This window comes from Cryptomeria japonica, chromosome 7, assembly GCF_030272615.1.
Source record: "Cryptomeria japonica chromosome 7, Sugi_1.0, whole genome shotgun sequence".
In the NCBI taxonomy this organism is placed as follows: domain Eukaryota; kingdom Viridiplantae; phylum Streptophyta; class Pinopsida; order Cupressales; family Cupressaceae; genus Cryptomeria; species Cryptomeria japonica.
This window is the reverse complement of record NC_081411.1, coordinates 386,495,029-386,518,078: the sequence shown is the minus strand read 5'-3', so window position 1 is coordinate 386,518,078 and position 23,050 is coordinate 386,495,029. Positions and strand designations below refer to the sequence as shown.

At 35.9% G+C, this 23,050-nt stretch overlaps 1 protein-coding gene across 4 annotated transcripts in view; it reads left to right on the top strand.

The window, feature by feature from the left end:
- LOC131067122 (uncharacterized) overlaps positions 1 to 23,050 on the top strand; it is a 146,010-nt gene that overhangs the window by 59,258 nt on the left and 63,702 nt on the right. The window contains exon 5 of one of the 4 annotated variants that reach the window (XM_058002055.2): positions 16,252 to 16,386. The exons of the other annotated variants lie outside the window; for them this stretch is intronic. Within the exon in view, the coding sequence (XP_057858038.2) occupies positions 16,252 to 16,259 (8 nt within the window). The 3' untranslated portion in view covers positions 16,260 to 16,386. Of the gene's footprint in view, positions 1 to 16,251; positions 16,387 to 23,050 lie in introns of those variants that run through there. 4 annotated transcript variants of the gene reach the window in all.

The window sequence follows — 23,050 nt, the reverse complement described above, 5'->3', positions numbered from 1 at the left end:
TTCTCATCATAACGTGGCTGTGTGTATTCTCCATCATCCTCTAATTGGCCAGGCACACGGAAAAGCTCAGTTGTTCTGATCAAATTTACAGGTAATCTTGACCATAGCCTTTTCCTAATATCAAATTCATCTACAACATTTGCTCAAATGTCTTTAAGATCCATCCTGTTCTTGTACTTTTCTCCATTCAACAACCCAATATGATTATGGGGATCAAAAATAGCTCTGGATCGGTAGAAGATAAATGGATACCATTGCATCTCCAGCCTTGTACTTCAGCTATTTGTGCTGTTGAATAGGATTCAATCATTTTCCAATAAAAAATGGAAAAGAAATTCCAGTTTTATGCTTGGTTCTTTGGAAGCTTTCATATGTCTCTAATTGCCTCAGGACTTCAAGCAATATCATTCTGTTGGTGGGATAAATTGGAAGTTTGTACGGACATCCGGTGAATCCTTGAACCCTTACATATGTGAATCTTGGATATTGACTGAACCAAGATCCAAATCTGCCTTCCTGGGTTAGTCTCTGATGAGTTCCTCCTTGCAGTATTCTAGTGATATACATTAAAAATGCATCATTCACTCGTTTGAAATGAGACTTCTCATGAAGTTGTAGCCGTGGGTAACAATCATATGCCTTGAATTCATTTTCACCATTACCCACTATACCCTTACAAATCAATCCTGTGTACCTATAATTTCTGGCCAGTAGGTAAATAATATAAGAACTCATGTAGAAAGATTTTGTTCTCCTTAAGTTTGTCAATTGTTCATCTGGGTTATTGCTAATTATCTTGGCCCAATTGAACATCTTCACTCCTGAGTTAATTTCATCAATAAAATATTACATCCAGGCCTCAAATGGCACACCTTGAGGGCTGCCCGTTCCTCTATTGAGTAGTAAGTGTCGGAAATGTTGTCATTGATGTCAAGACGGGAAAGTGAAAATGCTGTCATCATCATTCAATGAAATATCTAAGACGTATTGGATCAACAAACAAAGATTGATAGAGAAGATAATATTCAAATTAAAGATCTGAACATTAATTACAGGTTCAAGATAAAGAAAGAAGGCAAAGCATAGTTAGTTGATTCTTGGTTGAAAACATAATAACTAATGATTCCTTAATTCTGTCAGAAGTTTGACTTACTGTGGTTAGCATAGTTTAGAGATGATATGGACAACAATGAATGTGAAGGTGAACACATATGTGAATATAAAAATAAAAATAACAAGTTGGTGTTGAATTTATGACAGCAGCTAAGAACAGTAACAGAGCAAACTACTTAAAAGTCGATCCAAGACAGATGGCACAAGAGGTAGAGAGTTCGATTACCATAATACACAGCAGATAGACTTCAGATCAATGATTATTGTAGATAAAACAATTTCATAACGTACAAGTAAGGATTGATGAAATACGGCTTTAGTTTTTGGATGCTTTATTAAACAATGAAGCATAGTCATTATTTTGATGGAGATACGAAATATCAAATGAATATAATGTATAAAAGAATTGATCTGAAGTAGCACCCGATGCAAAGGACGCATATTCTCGGTATCTACAACAGTGACAAAGGATTTCTCTCAGGAAATGAACTAGCGGTACAGAATCAGACATAAACAGCGACCAACATTATTCTATGAAGCACTTTCATTAGTGGCTGATTATAATTATCAAGCAATTCTCAATAAAGAATGAAACATTGAAAATAAAGTATTATGAACAATGGATAACTCCCGTAATAGTGATTGAACTATTGAAATTAGTGCATCTGTTTGTCGGTAAAAACAAACTGCAGTTAATAATTAGCAATAATATAAAGATATCGACTCTATTAATAAAGGAACAAAAGATTGAAGGGAGAAAGAGACGTTGACTAAAGAAAGAGTGGCAGGGTATGTGAAAGCGCTTGAAGGCAGCCGATTCATATTAAGCCTCTGATGTAATCGACTTAATATATATGCACAGCGACTTGACTATTGAAGACAAATTGACTCATAGAAAGGCAGGTTTATTGAAAGAGTGAAAGAGACTATGATAAGCCCAGCGATGGAAGTTGGAAATAAAAGATTATGGTAAGCTAGCTGATATTAATACAAATGCAGCGACAATAACATTACAGGTTGTGATTATTATGAAGGTAGCGCTTAGATAAAGATGCGACTTTGCTAAATAATATAATAAAAACAGAAGTAAATAATATGTTAAAAGATTAATGTATGTAATAATCATGAAGAGGTGTGACTTATGTGGCCATGAGAATAATCAGTTTTGAAGATGTGTTGTGATTACATCAAAAGAGACAGCAACTTACAGGCATGAACATCGACTAGTATAAAGGCGGTAGCAATTTCATAAGTGTTCGTGATTACCACAGTTGATATATGAACAGCGATTCTGTATGTGGAGTGATTAATAAATCAAGCAAACAACAGCGACTTCATTAAAAGATGAAGAAGTGTGAATATGATCTAATGTGTTCCCTGATTATGAAATCTTATAACAAATACGATAATGATTGGTTAAGAAAAATGATTGTTCTGTCAAAAGGCACGTTTAGTAAAACAAATAAATTAAGGAGATGCGATTTGCTAATGATAAAAGCCACGACTCTTGAAGAAATGTCTCTTGGAAAGAGACACATTTCTTTAAGCAAGAAGATATAAAAGGAGGTCAAGATGATGAAAAAAATATAAGTGAGTGTATACGTGAAAATATGATGTGAGATGTTAGATGGTGAATTGATAATCAGAAAAGAAGGTAATACTGTGTTCGTGGTGTGCATCAGACTGAACACATACAGATCAGCCACAAGAAGAGTTTATATGAAAATTAACAGCAGATTGGACTGAAAATTGTGAGAAGATTATCTACAGGTGTATGGTGTACGGAGTTTGAAAAGAAAGATCAAAGATATACACCAAGTGTGTGCAAATAAAAGGAAAGATAATTCTGGAATTATTCAGTCACAAAGGAGGGAGAATTTCAGATGTACATGATGCTGTAAGAATAAGAATAAGGAGTATACGGCTACACATATGTATACTGTGAAGCCAATTATATCAGTATATGAGAGGTGCATAATATTGAAAATATAAAAATACTGTATGAAGTAAAATTCCAGAATAATCAGAAGAGTAACCAGATATAAGGGCTGTCATGTCCCCTCCTGGATCGTTATATATATATATACGGAGAGAAGAGAGAGACCCTAAATAAAGAAATTATTATTATTAATTCTGTCATGTACCTTCGATTTCTTGGAGGGCTTGGATGTAAGAAATTACATTCAAGACAGGAGTCGAATTCACCTTCGACTTCCTGGAAGGCTTGGGACCAAGATGGGTTCCAAGAAGGCGAGCCTCACTGCCGCTTAATGACATATCTTCGTATGGCATTCGTATCCTTTTTAATTGATGAGAATTGTGATTATGTAATTAAGTATTTTAAAGTTAGATTGCAAGTTAAATTAGTTATATATATATATATATATATATATATATATATATATATATATATGTTGTATTCTAAGTTTCTAACAATCTGTTTTGTAGGACAGTGATCTCTAACTAGTAGGGACATTATAGTGGTATCAGAGCGATGATCCTGCCATCCTGTAGGGTAAAGATGAATCATTCTAGTCAATAAGAAGAATCTAACAATGCGTGTATGCTTCGTGTTTGAAATTATCCATGTGTATGCTTCGTGTTTTTCATGTGTATGCTCCGTGTTTTTTATTCATATTGGGAGATAACTCAGTTGAGAAAATTGCCAATTGCTTGAGGACAAGCAATTTTGAGAAGGGCGGACTGTCATGTCCCCTCCTGGATCGTTATATATATATACGGAGAGAAAGAGAGAGACCCTAAATAAAGAAATTATTATTATTAACGAATGATTATTTAAAATTCATTAATTAAATATTATTTATGAGCATGATTTAAATATTATATATTGTAAATGTAAAATAGACTGTTATTGTTTATGTGCAATCAGATTTACTGTAGCTTGAATTTCTGGTATATTAGAGTCAGATCGAAGAAATGAAGAACTGATTAAGTCTCTCATCGATTTGCCTCTGTAGGTATGAAGGCAAATGCATATATATGTCACCGATCTTTATCTGTTTTGTTATGTACTACCAACACCAAGTAACAATATGGAGAATGGCGTATATATATGCGATTGTCTTCATGGAATCCTGCCCCCACAGGGGGTCGCGATCCTATGTGGAACCACGTGGTTCCACATAGGGTCGTGTAGGTATGAAGGCAAATGCATATATATGTCACTGATCTTTATCTGTTTTGTTATGGACTACCAACACCAAGTAACAATATGGAGGATAGCGTATATATATGCAATTGTCTTCATGGAATCGTGCCCCCACAGGGGGTCGCGATCCTATGTGAAAACACGTGGTTCCACATAGGGTCGTGACCCCTGTGTGGAGCCACGATCCTCTACACAGGCGTTCATAACTTTAACCAACTTAAATGTTTGCAAGGTTAATCTGTTAGTTAAACACTAACTAAATTCCAATCTTATTTAAATTGTAAATAACGGAATTAGTATTCTGTGTGCTTGGTACAATTTAGTTACGACTGAGACTATAATTTAACACTCCCTCTTAGTCTTAGGAGTATAGGCCTAAAACTTTAATTGAGTTCATCACTAATCTCATGAGAATCACATCACCTAGGTGTGAAGTATCAATGTGTGATACTAAGGATATACTCACTTTGATATCCAAGTTTAAGTATCAGCCTGTGATACTAAGGATATACTCACTTTGATATCCCTGTTATAGTATGTGCACTGATATTAATCCGCTTACATAATGTCTACTATAACTTATCATATTACTGATATTCAAATTGTCTGATTTTCAGTTTATATGATCTTCCAAACATTTATAAGATCGTCACCTTACAATGTTAAAATACAAGTGTTCATTATCTAAAGAATCGTCATCCTTTAGGAATGAACACAAGGAAAGGTTACATACTTCATATACTCAAATATATGACCAAGAAGTTTGCATAATTTTAGACATCAATTACATTTTAACCATACCAAGATACCTCCTGAAGTGATCAATTTTCACTCTTGCTAGGGGTTTGGTGAGAATGTTAGCTATCTGATCTCCTGTATTGACATATTCCAGTCTTATTACCTTTCTCTCTGTCATGTCTCTTACATAGTGATATGGGATCTCAATGTGCTTGGATCTATCATGGAAAACTGGATTCACTGAAAGTTTAATGCAGCTCTGATTGTCACAATGAATGATAGTAGGCTTCAGACTTTCACCAAACAGTCCTACTATCAATTTCCTCAACCATACGGCTTCCTTAGCTGCCATGGATGCAGCTATATATTCAGCTTCTGTGGAGCTCTGAGCTACGGATGATTGTTTTCTGCAGATCCAAGATACCATAGCTGATCCTAAGCTGAAACAGCATCCTGAAGTGCTCTTCCTGTCTATCACGCTTCCAGCCCAGTCTGAATCAGAGTATCCATGTCGGTTCAATGCAGTGTGTTCATAATGCAGTCCTGTTGACGTGTATTTTGTACACGACCAAACACAGAATAAAATACCTAAAGGTACCTTATCCTCTCTTGAATAAAGTCTCCGAATGCTGAAGATACCGCGAAAAGGATCAATCGGGATGACTTCAAGGTTCTTTTCTGTAGGATCTCTACATGTGGATAAGCTCTCTGTGGTACGATGTGATTTGCTGGAATCACAAGGGGACTTACACTTGATGACTAAACTTTTGATTTGCTTTGAATACTGCTGGAACACAGGATTTTACTGCCTTCGATTTGAAAAAAAAAGGAAAAAAGACGAGGGCGAGGAAAGGATCTAATCCTAACACTAAGAATGTAAGAGCAATGAATGATCTTTGATGAAATTCTAACTAAGTCTTGTTTTGACATCCCAAGACCATCTCCACAAGGTTAGTGCGATCTTCGAAGGAAAGCTTTATGATGTTCAAATCATTACTGCAGGCATAGACACCATCAGGCTGATGCATATCAATGAAGAAGCGACAACTGAAGTTAAGCTTAAGCTGAATGATTCCAGTTGACTACACAAGGCAAGTTTGCAATCAACAAACTGCTAGTAGTATGGATATACGAATTTCACCATCAATCAAACACATTTATTCCACTCATCTAATAACATGAAATCAAATATGAGAAGTATAGAGACCATGCAAATTGTCGAATCGACCCATAAATTTCACCATTTCTTCAATGAAGCTACAAGTCTTTTACAATAACATCTTGGCAACAATCTTTGCCTTCTCTCTACTCTACTCTAATTGCTATTCTATCAACTGGCTAATCACCTTCTAACTACTGACTACCTGTCTTCTCTCTAACTCCATTTTCTATTCTTATTTTCTATATCCCCTTTACAAATGAAGAGCCGGGGCTTATATAGTGCCCATAATACAATTCGATGGCTAAGATCCATTTGAGATCAATGGCCAAGATTCAATAATGAAAACCCTAATTAGGGTTTGTTACAACCGTTACATAACATTTAATGCTTGACCAATGATAAAATTACATCTTTAGGACACGTCTTCTCTGGAAAATTCGACCAATGGATAGCTGGGGTAGGTACATCGAAGTTTGTGCCACCTCCCATGAGTTAGGTACATTGAATCTGGACATGCTGAGGTGGACCACACTGACTGGAGAAGTGATGACTAGGATGCCACCTCGTCTGACACTTGGTTGATCCCAATTTGATGTTGCCGAGAAGCTAACTTTAATTAACTCTTCTGAAACTATCTGCTTCTTCAACGAACCCTTGCTCTAACTTCTTCTGTCTTTGATGTGCAGGATGATGATGTACCTCGCCTTGGAATGCTGGATTGGAAGAGGTTAGTCATGATGATGCTTGACCGAAGAAGGCCGTCCTTATCCTTGCTTGATCTTCTTTGATGAGAACCTGCCGACTTGTAGATCTTCCGGACTTTGTAGTCGCCATCTTGATACCTACACAACATTTCAAAATTAGTAATATATCTTGAAGTCTAGAAATTAAATTTAAAAGGAAGATTTAAGATTTTAATTAGGAAACTTCATGATAAATCTTGAGTTATCATTTCCTAATTAACCATGTAATACTTAGATTTTTCCAAAACAAATGCCCAAAAATCAAACCTTAAACAAGGGTGTCAAGATGATTTTTCCATACCTCCTCTTGAGTATTAAACTCTAAGAAATGATGCAAAAATAGATGAATTTCGCTAGGCAAAATGTAGATCAAAGTTCTCCCTTGGATAAAATGCGCCTCCTTTAGCCTTCAAAAGAATCAACTCCACTTCCTTCTAGTCTTCAACACTTGAAATAAATTCGCTCCAAGCAAACCAGATTTCACACCTCCAATTAGCTCTCCAAATTCGATCTTAAGGCAATGATTGAATGATTTGAATTGTGGAAAAACACCTCCAATATATAGAGCGCTCACCTTGATTCCCTCCAAGGCCGACTTGCCAAAAGGGAAATGGAAATGAAATAAAATCCCCCTCAAAAGAAGGCTGACTTGCTTGTAAAAGCAAATAAATGTATTTGAGCTCTCACCTTCATTTAAAATTTGAAAATTAATTTTAATGCCTCCAAAGTGGATTTTTGATTATTTCAAGGCCTAAAAATTAATTTATTAAATTAAAATGCCTTTGATTTAATGCGAATTTGATTTAGCTTTTCCAAAGGCCTCAAAGTTAGCAACTTGGTGAATTTTAAGGAATATCAACGCTCAATAATGTAAAAAATGAAGGATATCACCAATTTCGCCCTGGACCTTCAGTGAAGGTCGGGAGCGATTTTTCAATCTTGCTCTTAATCCTTCATCTTTTGGATTCCAAATTGCTTCCAAGACATAAAATATCATCTCTTCTTCCTATCCACACAAGATCTGGTCTCAATTCCTCAAACAAAGGAGAGGATCCTGAAAAATCGCTATGGGCCCTCTTTGAGGGTCAAGAGCGACTTTTTGATTTTAGGCTTGATTCTTCATCATTTTTCATTGAAACTTCATTCGTCATTAAGCAACATCCTTCCTTTATCCACTCCATCCAAATTCGCTTTGTTGTTGCAAGGTAAAATGAGGATTTTCAACAATATTGCTATGGGCCCTCTCTGAGGGTCAGGAGCGATTTTTCGCTATGGGCCCTCTTTGAGGGTCAGGAGCGATTTTTCATTTTCTGACCAAAATCATCAAGTTTCAAAGGCAAAATAATATTCATCATGCTTTTGGAGGTTTCTTCTCCTTATCCTAACCTTGCCTTAGCACCATTTTGAAGAAAACATGCATTTTTTGAAAATCTCGCTGTGGGCCTTTAGTGAGGGTCTGGAGCGATTTTTTGGTTCTAGGCAAATTCCTTTATCTTTTAATCTTCAAATCACCTCCAAGGCATAACATATCACGTCCTCCTCCTGTCCAAGCAAGATTTTATCTCAATTCTTCAAACCAAGGAGAGAAAACTGGAAAATCGCTATGGGCCTCTTTGAGGGTCCGGAGCGATTTTTGTAATTGCCTCCAAAATTTTGATTCTCAACGATTTCTTTTCACTTCAAGGCTTTTCAAACATCGTTTCAAACCCATGCCTAACCTTAGCTTTCCTCAAACTTAGGTGAAAAATTCCCATTTTAGGTTTCTCGCTGTGGGCCCTCTCTGAGGGTCTGGAGCGATTTTTCGCTGTGGGCCTTCAGTGAGGGTCAGGAGCAATTTTTTCATTTTGGGTTGATTTCTTCTTGTGGTGATCCTCCAAATTATATTCAACGAATAGAACATGCTTTCCTTCATGCCTTCCAATCATAAAATCACTTTGATCTTGCAAGAATAATGCATATTTGAAAATCTCGCCGTGGACCCTCTCTGAGGGTCAGGAGCGATTTTTGCTACTTGGACCAAAATGTTTCACTTTTCATCTAAAAATCACTTTGCCAAGGGAGATATCATCTTGTTCTTTGCTATGAATAAAAATTCATGTCCAAGAAAGGTCCAAAAATGTGCACACAAAGAAAATCGCTGTGGGCGAGCGATTTTTGCTACTTGGACCAAAATGTTTCACTTTTCATCTAAAAATCACTTTGCCAAGGGAGATATCGTCTTGTTCTTTGCTATGAATAAAAATTCATGTCCAAGAAAGGTCCAAAAATGTGCACACAAAGAAAATCGCTGTGGGCCCTCTCTGAGGGTCAGGAGCGATTTTTCCTTTCCTGGGCAAAACTCCTTCAATTTATCATCTTTGATCAAGTCTAGATACCTCATTATGCTCATTCTATCCTTCATCATGCTCTTAACCTCTCAAATCGACCAAATAAGGCTAGCAATGACCCTTATAAGATTTCTCGCTGTGGGCCCTCTTTGAGGGTCAGGAGCGATTTTTCTGTTTTCAACAAGGTCCTTCATCATTTCTAGTCAAAACTTCTTCAGGCGGGTGGAGAAAGTCATTTATTTTCCATTTATGGTCAAAACTTGGTCTCTTTTCGTTGCAAAATGAAGGAAATCAAAATCTCGCTGTGGGCCCTCTCTGAGGGTCAGGAGCGATTTTTCATTTTTTGAACTCTCTGTCAGGATAATTTTATGGAATATAACATTTAAGTATAAGTGATACTTTAAGTTATATTCCATATATACTTTCAGGATGTTTGAGAGTGGTTTTAGACCTCCAGGAGTTATATTGCAAAATCTAGTTTTTGGAGGTTTTTCAGTTTCCAGACTTAGTCAAATTTCAGGATCAGGACTTTCAGACTTAGCCAAATTTCAGGATCAAGACATTCCAGACTTCAGCACTTACCAACTTGACCTCACTCAAGCAGAACCTGCTATCCAGGTGATCCCCTTGGCGACACTCAAAATGCAAAGGCTAACCGACAAAACCCTAAAAGACCTAGAAAACAAACCCTAAAAAAGCAAAAAAAAACAAGGGTGTGAAATGGTCACAACAAGTCCATAGTCCAAGGTACCTTGTAGATATCTCAATATATGCTTTACTGCAACCAAATGTATTTCTTTGGGTTCAACCATGTGTTGGCTGAGTGCATTTACTGCATAACATATATCAGGTCTAGTATTGACTAGGTACATTAATGATCCAATAATCTGTCTATATAATGTTGGATCTGCAAATTTGGAATCTGCTATAGCCTCTTTTAGTTTATGTAGGTTTGTTTCCATAGGAGATGACATTGGCTTACAATTCATCATTCCAAATCTCTTTAGAATGTCAATGGTGTATTTACCTTGATTTAGATAAATACCATCTGGTTTTTGCCATACTTCTAATCCAAGGAAATAATGGAGTAGACCTAAATCCTTCATCTCAAACTCTGAAGCTAGTTCTTGTTTGCATTTTGCAATGAGATGATCTTCGCCTGTAATTAATAAGTCATCTACATATAATATGAGTATCAACATTTCACCTTTGATTATTTTGAAATACAGATTTGGATCAGCAATGTTCTTAGAGAAACCTATCTCTAATAAGTAACTGTCAATTCTTTCGTACCATGCTCCGGGAGCTTGTTTTAATCCATACAGTGCTTTCTCTAACTTGCATACATGTGTTTTAGCATTATTTACCTCAAATCCCTCAGGTTGCTCTAGATATACTTCTTCTTCAATTGTTCCATTAAAAAATGCAGTTTTTACATCCATTTGATGAACTTTCCATCCTTTAGATGCTGCTATAGTCAGGATTGTTCTGACATAAGTGTATCGTGCAACAGGTGCAAATGTTTCTTCGTAGTCAATTCCTTCCTTTTGTGAGAAGCCTCGAGCAACAAATCTTGCCTTATGTTTTTCTATACTGCCATCAGCAGCATGCTTAATTTTAAAGAGCCATTTAGAAGATACAACTGATTTTCCTTTAGGTCTAGGCACAATTTTCCACACATCATTCTTTAAGATAGATTGATATTCTTCTATCATCGCATCCTTCCATACTTGTTTAAGAGCCTCTCCGGCACTTGAAGGTTCAACATATATTAGGTCTGTCATTAGAGTAACATAGCTAGAGAACTTTGAAGGTCTTTTGCTTTCTCTAACTGTTTTTCTAGGTGCTGCAAAGGATTCTGCTTCCTGTACTGTTTTAGTGGCCCATAATGGTCTCTTCCTGGGATTCTCTGTTGTAGTGTTCTCAAGTTCTGAGGTGATATCCTCAGGATGCTCCCTCTGAGTTTCAGAAAGAGAATCTTCTTCCAAATTAATGGAATTAGTTGGGATTTCAGGTGTGATGGAACTCTTTGTTATGTTAATAGCTATATCTTCCTCAAATATGACATCTCTGCTTAATTCTATTTGTCTTTGACCAGGGATGAATATTCGGTAGGCTCTAGATGTTTCACTATATCCTACAAAAATCCCTTTCTGTCCAGTAGGTTCTAATTTAGTTCTTTTCTCCTTAGGTACATGAATATAAACAGGACATCCAAATATTTTGAGATGGCTAATATTAGGTTTAATTCCAGTAAAGATTTCTTTAGGAGTTTTGTCACCAATATGAGAGTGAGGACATCTGTTTTGAATGTATACAGCGGTATTAGTGGCTTCTCCCCAAAGTGCAGTTTCTAGGTTTTGATCTAACAACATAGCCCTTGCCGCTTCTACTATTGTTCTATTTTTTCTTTCAGCAACCCCGTTTTGTTGAGGATTGTAGGGTACAGTGAACTCCCTCTTAATCCCAACATCTTTGCAAAACTCTTTAAATACTTCTGATGTGTATTCCCTACCATTATCAGTCCTAAGAGTTTTGATTTTCCTACCAGAGTGATTTTCTGTAATAGATTTGAACTCTTTAAATTTCCTAAGAATATCTTCAGATTCTTTACTTTTAAGGAAATAAATCCAAGTTTTCCTAGAAAAATCATCTACAAAGATTACATAGTATAATGCGTTTCCTAGTGATGGTTCAGACATAGGCCCACATAAGTCAGAGTGAACTAGTTCTATTACTCCTTTAGTTTTTCTAGAACTGCAGGGAAAAGAGCTTTTAGTGTTTTTCCCTAGTGCACATCCTTTACAAACATCTGAATGAATTGGCTTTAGTTTAGGTAGTCCTGTGACTAATTTCTCCATAGAGGGTAGAGCACGAAAATGTAAGTGCCCTAGTCTTTTATGCCAAATTTCCGCTTGATCTATGACTTCATGAAGTAAGGTTTGATTTGGCTCATTACACAATTCATATAGGTGTCCTTGTCTGTAACCAATCACTTGTGCTCTTTTGAAGGTGGATTTTTTTGGCCATGCCATTACCTTTCCTTCTATGAATGAGACTCTATATCCGTCATCCTCAAGTGCAAAGATAGAGACTAAGTTCCTTTTGATGCCTGGTACAAATAGTACCCCAGTGAGTTGGATTGAGATTCCAGACTTCAGTCTGATTGTACATGTTCCGACACCTTTTACAGGATGTGCAGGGTCATCCCCTATTGTTACCTCTTCATTTGATCCCTCTTCTATTGAGTCTAGTAATTCTTTGAATCCGGTGACATGTCTTGACGATCCACTGTCTATCACCCAAGTGTTAGACTTGTTTGAAGCTTGACTTGATAGTGCTCAATATAATACAAACTTCTCAGCTTCAAGTTCTATGTTCCTCTCTACTTTGGCGAATGATGCCTGCTGTTTTACTTTATCAGGACAATTAAATGACACGTGTCCGTACTGATCACATCTATGACATTGGATTTTTGACATGTCTTTCTTATGAAAGCTTTTCCCATGATGGGATTTTCTCTTCTTGAAGTTTCTCTTCTTGCCTTTCTTACGGGAGTCGGTATTCAAAATGTGGAGGTCCTCATCTTTAGTTTTGTGATTTCCCCCTTTCATTTGCCTTGACTCTTCAAGGAGGCAGTCATCCCTTAGTCGATCAAATTCTGTAAATTTATCCCTTGCATTTATCCCTTGTTTGAATGATTCCCAAGATTCAGGTAATCCATCTAGAGTAATCATTGATAGTTCTTGCTTCTCGACATGATAATCAAGTTTTTGCAATTGATCTCTGAGTGAACCTATCCTCATGAAGTATGAGTTTATTGTTTCACCTTTATTTATACTTATGTGGTTCAACTGTCTTTTTAGAGCTAGGGTTTTGCTCGGATTGTTTATCTCATACGTCCTTTCAAGGGTTTTGAACATTTCATAAGCGTTGTCATATTTTAATATAAGTGGTATTATGTGATCCCTTACTGCATCTATCACGATTTTTACAGCTTTATCATTTCCTTCATTCCACACGGTTTTCTCAGGTTCGTCTGCAGGTTCGGGCTTGTCTTCTTTTATGAATTTGATCACTTTGTTCTCTTTTAATACTATCATAATTTTGACTTTCCAAGCCACAAAATTTGCTGCTCCTTCGAGTCTGTCCTCGAATCTGATTGTGTTTGCCATTTTAGAAATCTCCGATTTGATATGTAAACTTCGCTTTTAGTCTATTTGGATCTTAAGTAGTTAGGCTCTGATACCATGTAAATGTAAAATAGACTGTTATTGTTTATGTGCAATCAGATTTACTGTAGCTTGAATTTCTGGTATATTAGAGTTAGATCGAAGAAATGAAGAACCGATTAAGTCTCTTATCGATTTGTCTCTGTAGGTATGAAGGCAAATGCATATATATGTCACCGATCTTTATCTGTTTTGTTATGTACTACCAACACCAAGTAACAATATGGAGGATGGCGAATATATATGCGATTGTCTTCATGGAATCGTGCCCCCACAGGGGGTCACGACCCTATGTGGAACCACGTGGTTCCACATAGGGTCGTGACCCCTGTGTGGAGCCACGATCCTCTACACTGGTGTTCATAACTTTAACCAACTTAAATGTTTGCAAGGTTAATCTGTTAGTTAAACACTAACTAAATTCCAATCTTATTTAAATCGTAAATAATAGAATTAGTATTCTGTGCGCTTGATACAATTTAGTTACGACTGAGACTATAATTTAACATATATTATCAACATAATTTATATATTCAATAATAAATGATAATAAAATTAAAATACAAAAGATAGACATAAAAATTAAATTAATTTAAATATCAATACACTTATTTAGCACGGATTAATCATCCATTTATTTCTATCAGCAATAAATTATTAAATAAGGAATAACCATTTATCTCAATAATAATAAATTATTAAATATAATATTAATTTACAAACAATATTAATTGCTATTAAATAAACACATAGTGGCAGACCCAATCTGACATGCATCAGATTTGTCTGCCAATACATGTATAAAAGAGAGAATGAAAGCTACGAAGCAGAATAGGAAGATGGGGTGACACGGTATTATCTCAATAATACGAAGTAGAGAAGTTAACTATCTGTATACAAACAGCGAATATTAGAGTCTAGTTGATGACACATCATTAATAAAAAGATACTTAACACCAGCTTGAAAACAATGTTTTAGATTGATTAGTAATTGTTCACCACCGAAATATATTATGGAACATTAAAGGTAATTTCATCCCTTAAGTCCCAGCCTTCAGCAAACAACAAACAGAGGGTGTCAGAGATTGTCCCCTCACAGTAAGCAATATATGGAAATATAAGTAATATTAGAAGTTACGTATCGTATGATTAATATAAGCCACCATATAAATTAATAATTTGTATGGTATCACACAAATAAAGCAGCGCTGAAGAATAGTAAGTAATGACTACGAAAGTCATCCATTAATCGATATCTTATGTGGAAGTACGATATCAACTAAACAACGATTACCAGCCATCGATATGAAGACCAGCGATCATCTGAATCAGATGAGCAATAATTATAAGAAAAGATGTAGCAACGATTATGTCAACAACGATAAAGGAATGAATCTACATAAAGCTATCGTAATTAGCAAATAGAATATTTAAGTATTCTAGCGATTATAAGACCAATTGTTATTCCTTAAGATAACAACGATTAAGAAGAGATTATGTTAAGGAAATTAAGAAGAGATTATGTTAAGGAAACTAATCAGAAGCCCTTGGATAGCAAACCAATTGTTATAGAGAGACGTTGGGAGGAGATATTCTTTCATCGCTCATGAAGAGGTGCGAACCATTCAAGCTATAAGATATATTAAGGCATGAACACAGAGATTCAAAAAGGGGGGGGAAAGGAAAGACAACGCGGACATTAAGGAAAATAGGGATCGGAGGGAACTGCAGATTGGAGACCAGACTGCGGGCGCAGACAGGTAAGAGGTATCCCATAATGTAGGTGTAAATAAATATAAATAATAACATTTAATATATGTATTAAAGAATACAATGAATAGTTTAATATATATATTAATAAATATAAATAATGAACATCTGAATACATAGGTTAATGAAAGATTCCTAGGAATGTGTATAAACATAAGTAGTAAATACATATCAGGAATAGTAGGAATGTATGTTAAGAAATAAAAGTGAATATTGATTAATGAACATTTTTATGAATATGTGCAGAGAATACATGTTAAATCAGGAATATGCACATGTGAATTATGGAATAGGAAAATAACAATAAAATGCAAAAATGTATTATAAATGTAATCACATGTTGGAGGCTATAGGGAGGAATCCCTTAGTCTAAGGAAGGGATTATGATAATCCCTAGGGCAGTATATATACTAAATACCTATATGCATATGTATGGCTTGGTTGACTAAGTTCACCAAGAAGAGACGGATCTGGCCGGTCCCCTCCGAGGACTTGGGTGATGAGGTGCATCATCCAAGGCAAGGAATGGACATAGGGTCCTCCTTGGATGGCTTGGGTGTAAGAAATTACACCCAAGACAGGAATCGAATTAACCTTCGATTTCCTGGAGGGCTTGGATGTAAGAAATTACACCCAAGACAAGAATCGAATTAACCTTCGATTTCCTGGAGGGCTTGGATGTAAGAAATTACATTCAAGACAGGAGTCGAATTCACCTTCGACTTCCTGGAGGGCTTGGAACCAAGATGGGTTCCAAGAAGGCGAGCCTCATGGCCGCCTAATGACATATCTTCGTATGGCATTCGTATCCTTTTTAATTGATGAGAATTGTGATTATGTAATTAAGTATTTTAAAGTTAGATTGCAAGTTAAATTAGTTATATATATATATATATATATATGTTGTATTCTAACAATCTGTTTTGCAGGACAGTGATCTCTAACTAGTAGGGACATTACAAGGGCAGATGTTGTATTCTAACAATCTGTTTTGCAGGACAGTGATCTCTAACTAGTAGGGATATTACACGGGCAGATATTGATGAATACATATGAAGTTTAGTCACTGATTTACTGTAAAAATTATATCAGTGTGAGCAGAATTATTGTTCATTTTGAGGTGAAAATAGTGATCAGATTGGAGATTATTGTACAGATTTAAAGTAAATTAATGCGCAGATATATATATATATATATATATATATATATATATATATATATATATATATATCAGGATTATTGTCAGATCTGAAAGAGATGTGAGCAGAATTGTAGCAGATTTGAGGAAGATATTATAGCAGATTAATATGAGTTTAGTGAAGATATTGTAGTCAGTTATGCAACAGATTTGTTTTTCATTACAGCAGTTTGAAGAAAGAAATTAAGTGTCCATCATCAGTTGATAGAGCAACATTCAAAAGGTGGAATTTCAGATTTAAGTGAAGTGGGTTGCTGCTCATGAATTCTGAAGTGGGAGTTGGTGCTTCCAGTGGGTTGGTGCTCACAAACAGAGTTAGGGGTTGGTGCCTCTAGTGGGTTGGTGCCTATGAAATATTGTAAAAGAAGAAATATATAAAAGCATTGATTTACCGTGGTTTTCTCCCGTAAGGGTTTCCACGTATATATCTTGTGTTCTATTTGTGTTCATATTAGTTAGATCACATATGAATGCTGATATGAAATGAATATGTTAATAAGATAAGTTATATACTTATGATTGAAGTTGAAAAAGTTTAAATTGGTATAAGATTGTTGTTATACTGATTCACCGCCCCCTCTCAGTATAACCGTGTGCTCTTCAGTAAGATTATATCTCCATAATCTTCTTTGAAATCTGTGCGAAGGAGATTCTTTGGCATCCTCTTATAGGTAGGCTTGGGCTTTTCAAGCCATAGTTTGTTGATATTTGTCACACAAGGTTCAAGCTGTTCTTCATAGATCCTGGTAGTTTCCTCCTTGGTTTCGAATAAGGTTTTGTTGTAGTTTGGAATTCTGAATGCCTCGTGGATAGCAAGTTCTCCAAGATATGCCAATACTCTCCCGTCAGGTGTAATAATCTATCTTTCTTGGACATTGTAGTGCATTGCACATTCTACAATTAGCTCACTACACTCCACTGCTGGTGGAAAGCCGGCTGCTTGGACTATACCATTCATCATCATTCTTTGAGCAATTGGTGTGGGTAAATACCATTAATGTCCATACATTCTTCTTCTAAATTCCTTGAAATCAACATGACCAAGGTTGGTGTCTCTAACCTTTCTCCATTTTGAAGTGATTTTGGACTTGGGCTGCGTTCCTCTATTGGCAAACTTCATTTGAACCTTTCTCAAAAGTCCTCTTTGAGTGGTCATCGACCTCTTGAAAGAGACATGAAAATTAAATGAATATTACTCTCAATAAACTCTAAGATTCTAATCCTGATTCTGAATTCTTTTGCCTAAAATTTCACCTTCAGCCTGTCATAAAAATTAAAATTCTGTGAAAAAAACTAGACTAGGAATGGAGGAAATCTGCTCAACACTTAGTAAAATTCATGAAAAATTAGTGTTTGAGACAAAAAAGAGATGAAGGAAATCAGCCAATAACTCTGATTTTGAACTTTAAAATTGTACTTTTGACTGATTTTGATGGTAAATATGCCTTCACTTCTGAAAATTCTTTATTAATTCCTTCCGTTTTCCTAGAAAATTCACTTGTTATCCTTTGAAAATCTTCCTTCTTCTTGAACTTGGGACAGAAAGAGCTCTTCAACTTTTGAACTTGAGAAGAAATGAAAGTGAAATGACATGTTGAAATTGATATAAGGCTAGGAAGTTTGAACTTTTTTGGCATATTTATGTTTTTATGGATTCATCAAACTTAGTCTCTTTCTCATCCTCCTCAAAATGGCAACTCTATCTCTTTAGAAGATTTCCAAAAAAAAGTTTCTATTCTTGCTCCTTGGTGCCACTTTACACTTAGCCAAATTTATCCTCATCTTGTCCATGTAGGCGAATGTGTTGGCAAGGAATCTTTTAGATTCTCCATGTGTTTAAAAAAAATCTTTCCAAGTGATGGGCGAATTTGACATGTGTTGAAAAAAATATTCGAGGTGCTGGGTGAAATTTCTCTCTTGTATTTCAAACTTAGTCAAACTTTATTCATGGCAAACTTCATCTTGTGCTAGGAGTTTTCCTTTGATCTTGACAGACTTTACACATTGGCAAGTCATTTAGCTTTTCCTAGGCGGACTTCATGTGGTATCATGCCATTTTTCATTATGCTTGGCGAACTTTATATGTTGCTAGGACATTTCCTTGCTAGAAGGTGGGCGGACTTTGCCATGTGTTATGCCATTCTATAATACCTTGGGCGGAGTTGAGGTTTTGTCAAGACATTTTTATGCTGGGTGGACTTTGTAAGTCCTAAAACATCTCCTTTCTAGCCATGGCGGAGTTGATGCATTAACAAGTCATGTCTTGCTTTGTTTTGGGCAGAATTTGCACATGGTTAGACATTTTCCATTATGCCTTGGGCGGAACTCATGTGTAGTTAAGACATTTCCTCTTAACCTTGGGCGGAACTCATGCCTTGGCAAGTCATTTTCCTCTTGACCTTGGGCAGAGTTTGCATGTCATTTTGGCTATGTGCAAGGCGAAGTTCACATGTTGTCAAGCAATTTCTCACCTTGACCTTGGCGGACTTTCCTATGGCTCAAGACATTTCCTTTTTAGACATGGCAGACTTGAGCTTGGCACAGGACACTGCCTTCTCCATTTAGAAATTTTCTCTTTGCCATAAACTATGGATTTTCTCGCTCATTGCCATATTTGTCTGGAACTTCTAGATCAATGCCCTATCTGGAGATCTTTCCTTGCTTTCATACTTGGAGATACAAACTTTTCATTTTGAAGACAGGAACCTTATTGCCTTGAGATGATTGACCCAATCCTAGGTCAACTTTCAAAAAAGCTAAAAAAAAAAAACAAAAAGCAAAAAAGCAGGTGAAAAAGCTGCTTCCCGGATTGGTCCCAAAGTGCCAACAATGAAAAAACAAAAAAGCAAAAAAGCAGAATTCCACAAAAAGGAAGTTGTCAGAATTGACCCTAAGCAGTTGCATTTTTTCGTCCTTTGGCTTACCTTAGCACTTCTATGACGTCAAAATGTCCATCTGATCATAACTGTTCCAATTGAGCTAAGAAGTACTGGAAAACTCTTTGAAAATCCCCTAACTCTAAACCTGTGAAGATTGGCGAGCTAAAAACCCTAAAATAAGCAGAAAAATGGGGGTCCCCATTTGCAATGGGGCGATGTGTGAAAAAAGGTCACAACTAGTCATTGCTAGTATAAGGGGCTGTCCCGGGCAATAGAACCCCAAGTCCTTGAGTCCCTGAAACATTTCGGGGATGGGGACGGGGGTACCAAGGTAGGGGACACATCCTAGAGAGCATTGCTTGAAACTCTTGTCCAAATTGGAAGTGCAAGTCTGGACCAATAATGAATTTCCCATATTGATCAATGCCCTGGCTGTCACAGTGGTTTTAAAGGGCTGCAAGCCAAAATCTAGACTTAGATTGCTGTTATGACAGCAGTACAAGAGTCACATATAATGAGAGTGGTACAAGAGTTGCATATACCATATGGATCCATTGTATATCAGAGTTATGCCCCAACTTGCAGCACTATTCTGGAAATAATGATGTAATTTATATATGTGGAACCTAATGACTAGCTGTATGAAACCCTTTTCATTGCTGCACCTACGATGTAATGTATCAACAACGACCAATGATCATAAGGAAGCCATTATCATGCTCTGATGCCAATGATTGATATGGTGGATGATAGCCAGCTGTTAGTGCACTCTTTAAAGCAGTTTGCAGCCACAAGCTTGATATATTTCTGCCCAAATAGAGTGCAGAATTACTCCAGCAGTCATAATGCCCCTCCAATACAAGTGCAAACTAAATATCAATCTGCCATTTCAATGGTCCAGCCCAATGAGGACTCCTGTATGAAATCACTCGAAGGAATTTTGTTTTTTCATTCTCCATTTCTAGAACTAGAGGGTTTTCTCCCTCAGGGTAATTGAATTGAAATTTAATGCTCCAACATGGAGTAGATATAAAATAATAGAATTGTTTTTCAATATCCTCCCCTTCTCCTTGCTTGGCCTCTCTTAAATAGAATTTCTCTCCAAAATTCATGACTTTTATTTTCCTTCATGACCCTTGATTAATATTTTAGAGTAATTATTTAAGAAAAATAAATATTAGAAGAGACCTTATTTTATATTTTAACTACTTGAGGCACTGTTTATTATAATTTCATTTTCTAATAACACCTAACTAGCCTCTTTTGTGACATTATGATTCTCTTAATTTATTATTATAAAATCCCTTTTCCTTAGTGCAAAATTCCCAAGGCCCATGGGGAATGCATGATGGTTTTTAACTTGGCTTGATTTCAAAGATAGAAGACATTGCAATCTACTTTTCCCAAGATTGCTTGTCCTCAAGAAATTGTAAACTAGGATGCTTCTAAACTTCCTTTTCACTTGATTGAGTCTTTCAAAAGATACTAGGATCCCAAATCAATCTTGGAAATGCTTTGAATCTCTCTTATGATGCAGTCTATATCATTAATTCCCTATCTGTTGTTAAGTCTTGCAGATGTGGTTTCTTAACAACTTTATCTTTCTTTTCTTCAAACAACTTTGCTTGACTCTCCATATGGCCCTACAAAGCTTCTCAAGTCATACCTAACTTTGCTAATTGTTTTGTCTTTGCCACTAGTAACTTTCTTGGGGTTTGTTTCTTATGAAGAACCATTTCACCATTCAACTTTCACTTTGCTACTCTGCTATTATCACAAGTTGTAGAACTGGAACAAGGAGATATCTCTGCATCCATTTCAAAAAGTAGTTTATCCCATTGGATAAATCTCTTTGCATTCATCTCAAAAAGTGGGTTATTTAGAGCCCAATGAAAATTGTGAAAATTATCCATGTTATTAGATTGGAAATCAGTTTCCTAATTCAAAACCATTCATGTTGACCTGATTTTGAACTGTTGCCTTCTGAGTCCATTATTTCTAATTCCCCATCAGTTTCAACACACTCAAATTGCTTATCATTAGTTGTTGAACTAACAATTTCATCAAACTCAAAACCAATAGTAATAATTACTGGAATCTTTTCTTTAGTTTGTGGCTCTGATGTGTTTACTTCCTCATACTCCACCTTATTTTCTTATTCTTCATTAGATTTCCCCAACTCTTTTTATGATGTCATCGCTTTGTTGCTCCAACATTTTTGGCTGGGATCCCAAGATTCCTTGCATAAGAAGCAAAGATTTTCTTTTCTAAGTCTGTTTTGGCTATCATTATTTTTTTTTTGCAATGAGGGGGGGTCTTCTTTTGTTGATTAGGATGGTTTGGGTCCAAGACATTGATTTCTCTAGTCCTGTAACCGTTTTGATGACTTCTTGGGGATTTGTTTCTAAATTTTACTTTTTCTTTTGCTCCACCAATCATTTGTTGACTTTTTGAAAAATCCTTGTGATGTCTAGGTTCATGTCTTGATCCACTTCTGGTTCTCTTCATATTCTTGAAGTTTGTTAAATGCATTGCCTTTTAGATCTTTGTAGGGAGATTTCTATACTTTGCATATTAGGTGATAATATCACCTTGTATTGAACTTTGTGCTTCCCCCATAGGAACTTCTTCCCTTTGAATGAAAGTAGGATCAAGAGGTCCATCAACAAAACCAACCAAGGTTCTTTGTGTGTGACTACTTATTATTTCTATTGCTATTGACTTCAATTTTTTTTTTTTCACTATTCTGACTGTTGGAATTTATTGCGTTCTTTGGTGTTTTCTATTTGATATGCTTTACATGTAACATCTTCCCCATCATATCTAACATAAGGTCAAACTTCCTTTCAAAATAATGAATAGGATCTTCCAAATCTTTTTTCTCTCTTTCCATATTACTTCTTTTGCCTCAATTTCCAAAAGAGTTTCTATTTCTTTGTCCTTGGAAAATTGATGTTGATTTATTTTAAGTTCCCCTTGATGATACCTACTGGCCTTATCACTTAACATGCATATTGCAAAAATTAATATAACATAAAATTTTAATGTTCTATTAATTAACAAGATGATTATTACAAAGAGTTTCATCTCCTTATATAGAGATTGGAGAAGAAACCACCGAAATGGATAAACATTACATTACTTACTAAAAACTAAAATGCGAACTAAAAAATAGAACGAAAGCACTTGCTACTAAGGTGGCTTTATTACAACTGTAAGCCTAATCTTTTAATAATTTAACATGATTTGGTGTCAAGAGCCTCAAATAGTATGAATCGAGTGATTGCAAGACCTAATAGTTAGGTCAAACTTGAGAATAGTGTGCAAGGACTTAATAAGCTTAGAAATTTTGTATGCTTGAGTAGAGGTAATATTACGTACTAGATTGCACTATTGAGCAGATAACAATCAAACATAGCTAGAGATTTGCATGGCATGGGGAGTCTTGAAAATCAAGTAATTCCCTGACACCAGAAACATTTGGAATGATCATCTTGTGAATATTTGTGGATTGCCTCAATTGACCAATAGGGTCCAAGAAAGGAAAGTTGAAAATAGCGTATACTTGGTAGAAGGGCCTTTGTTAAGTTATGTTGAATCTATGGCCATTGGTACACACTGTGTAAGAAGCATTAAAGGAGGGAGTCCAGAAAGGCTGCAAGAAGGGATATGCCTTAGTTGACCATTGATGTTGATACAATATGATAGATTCGTGGAAG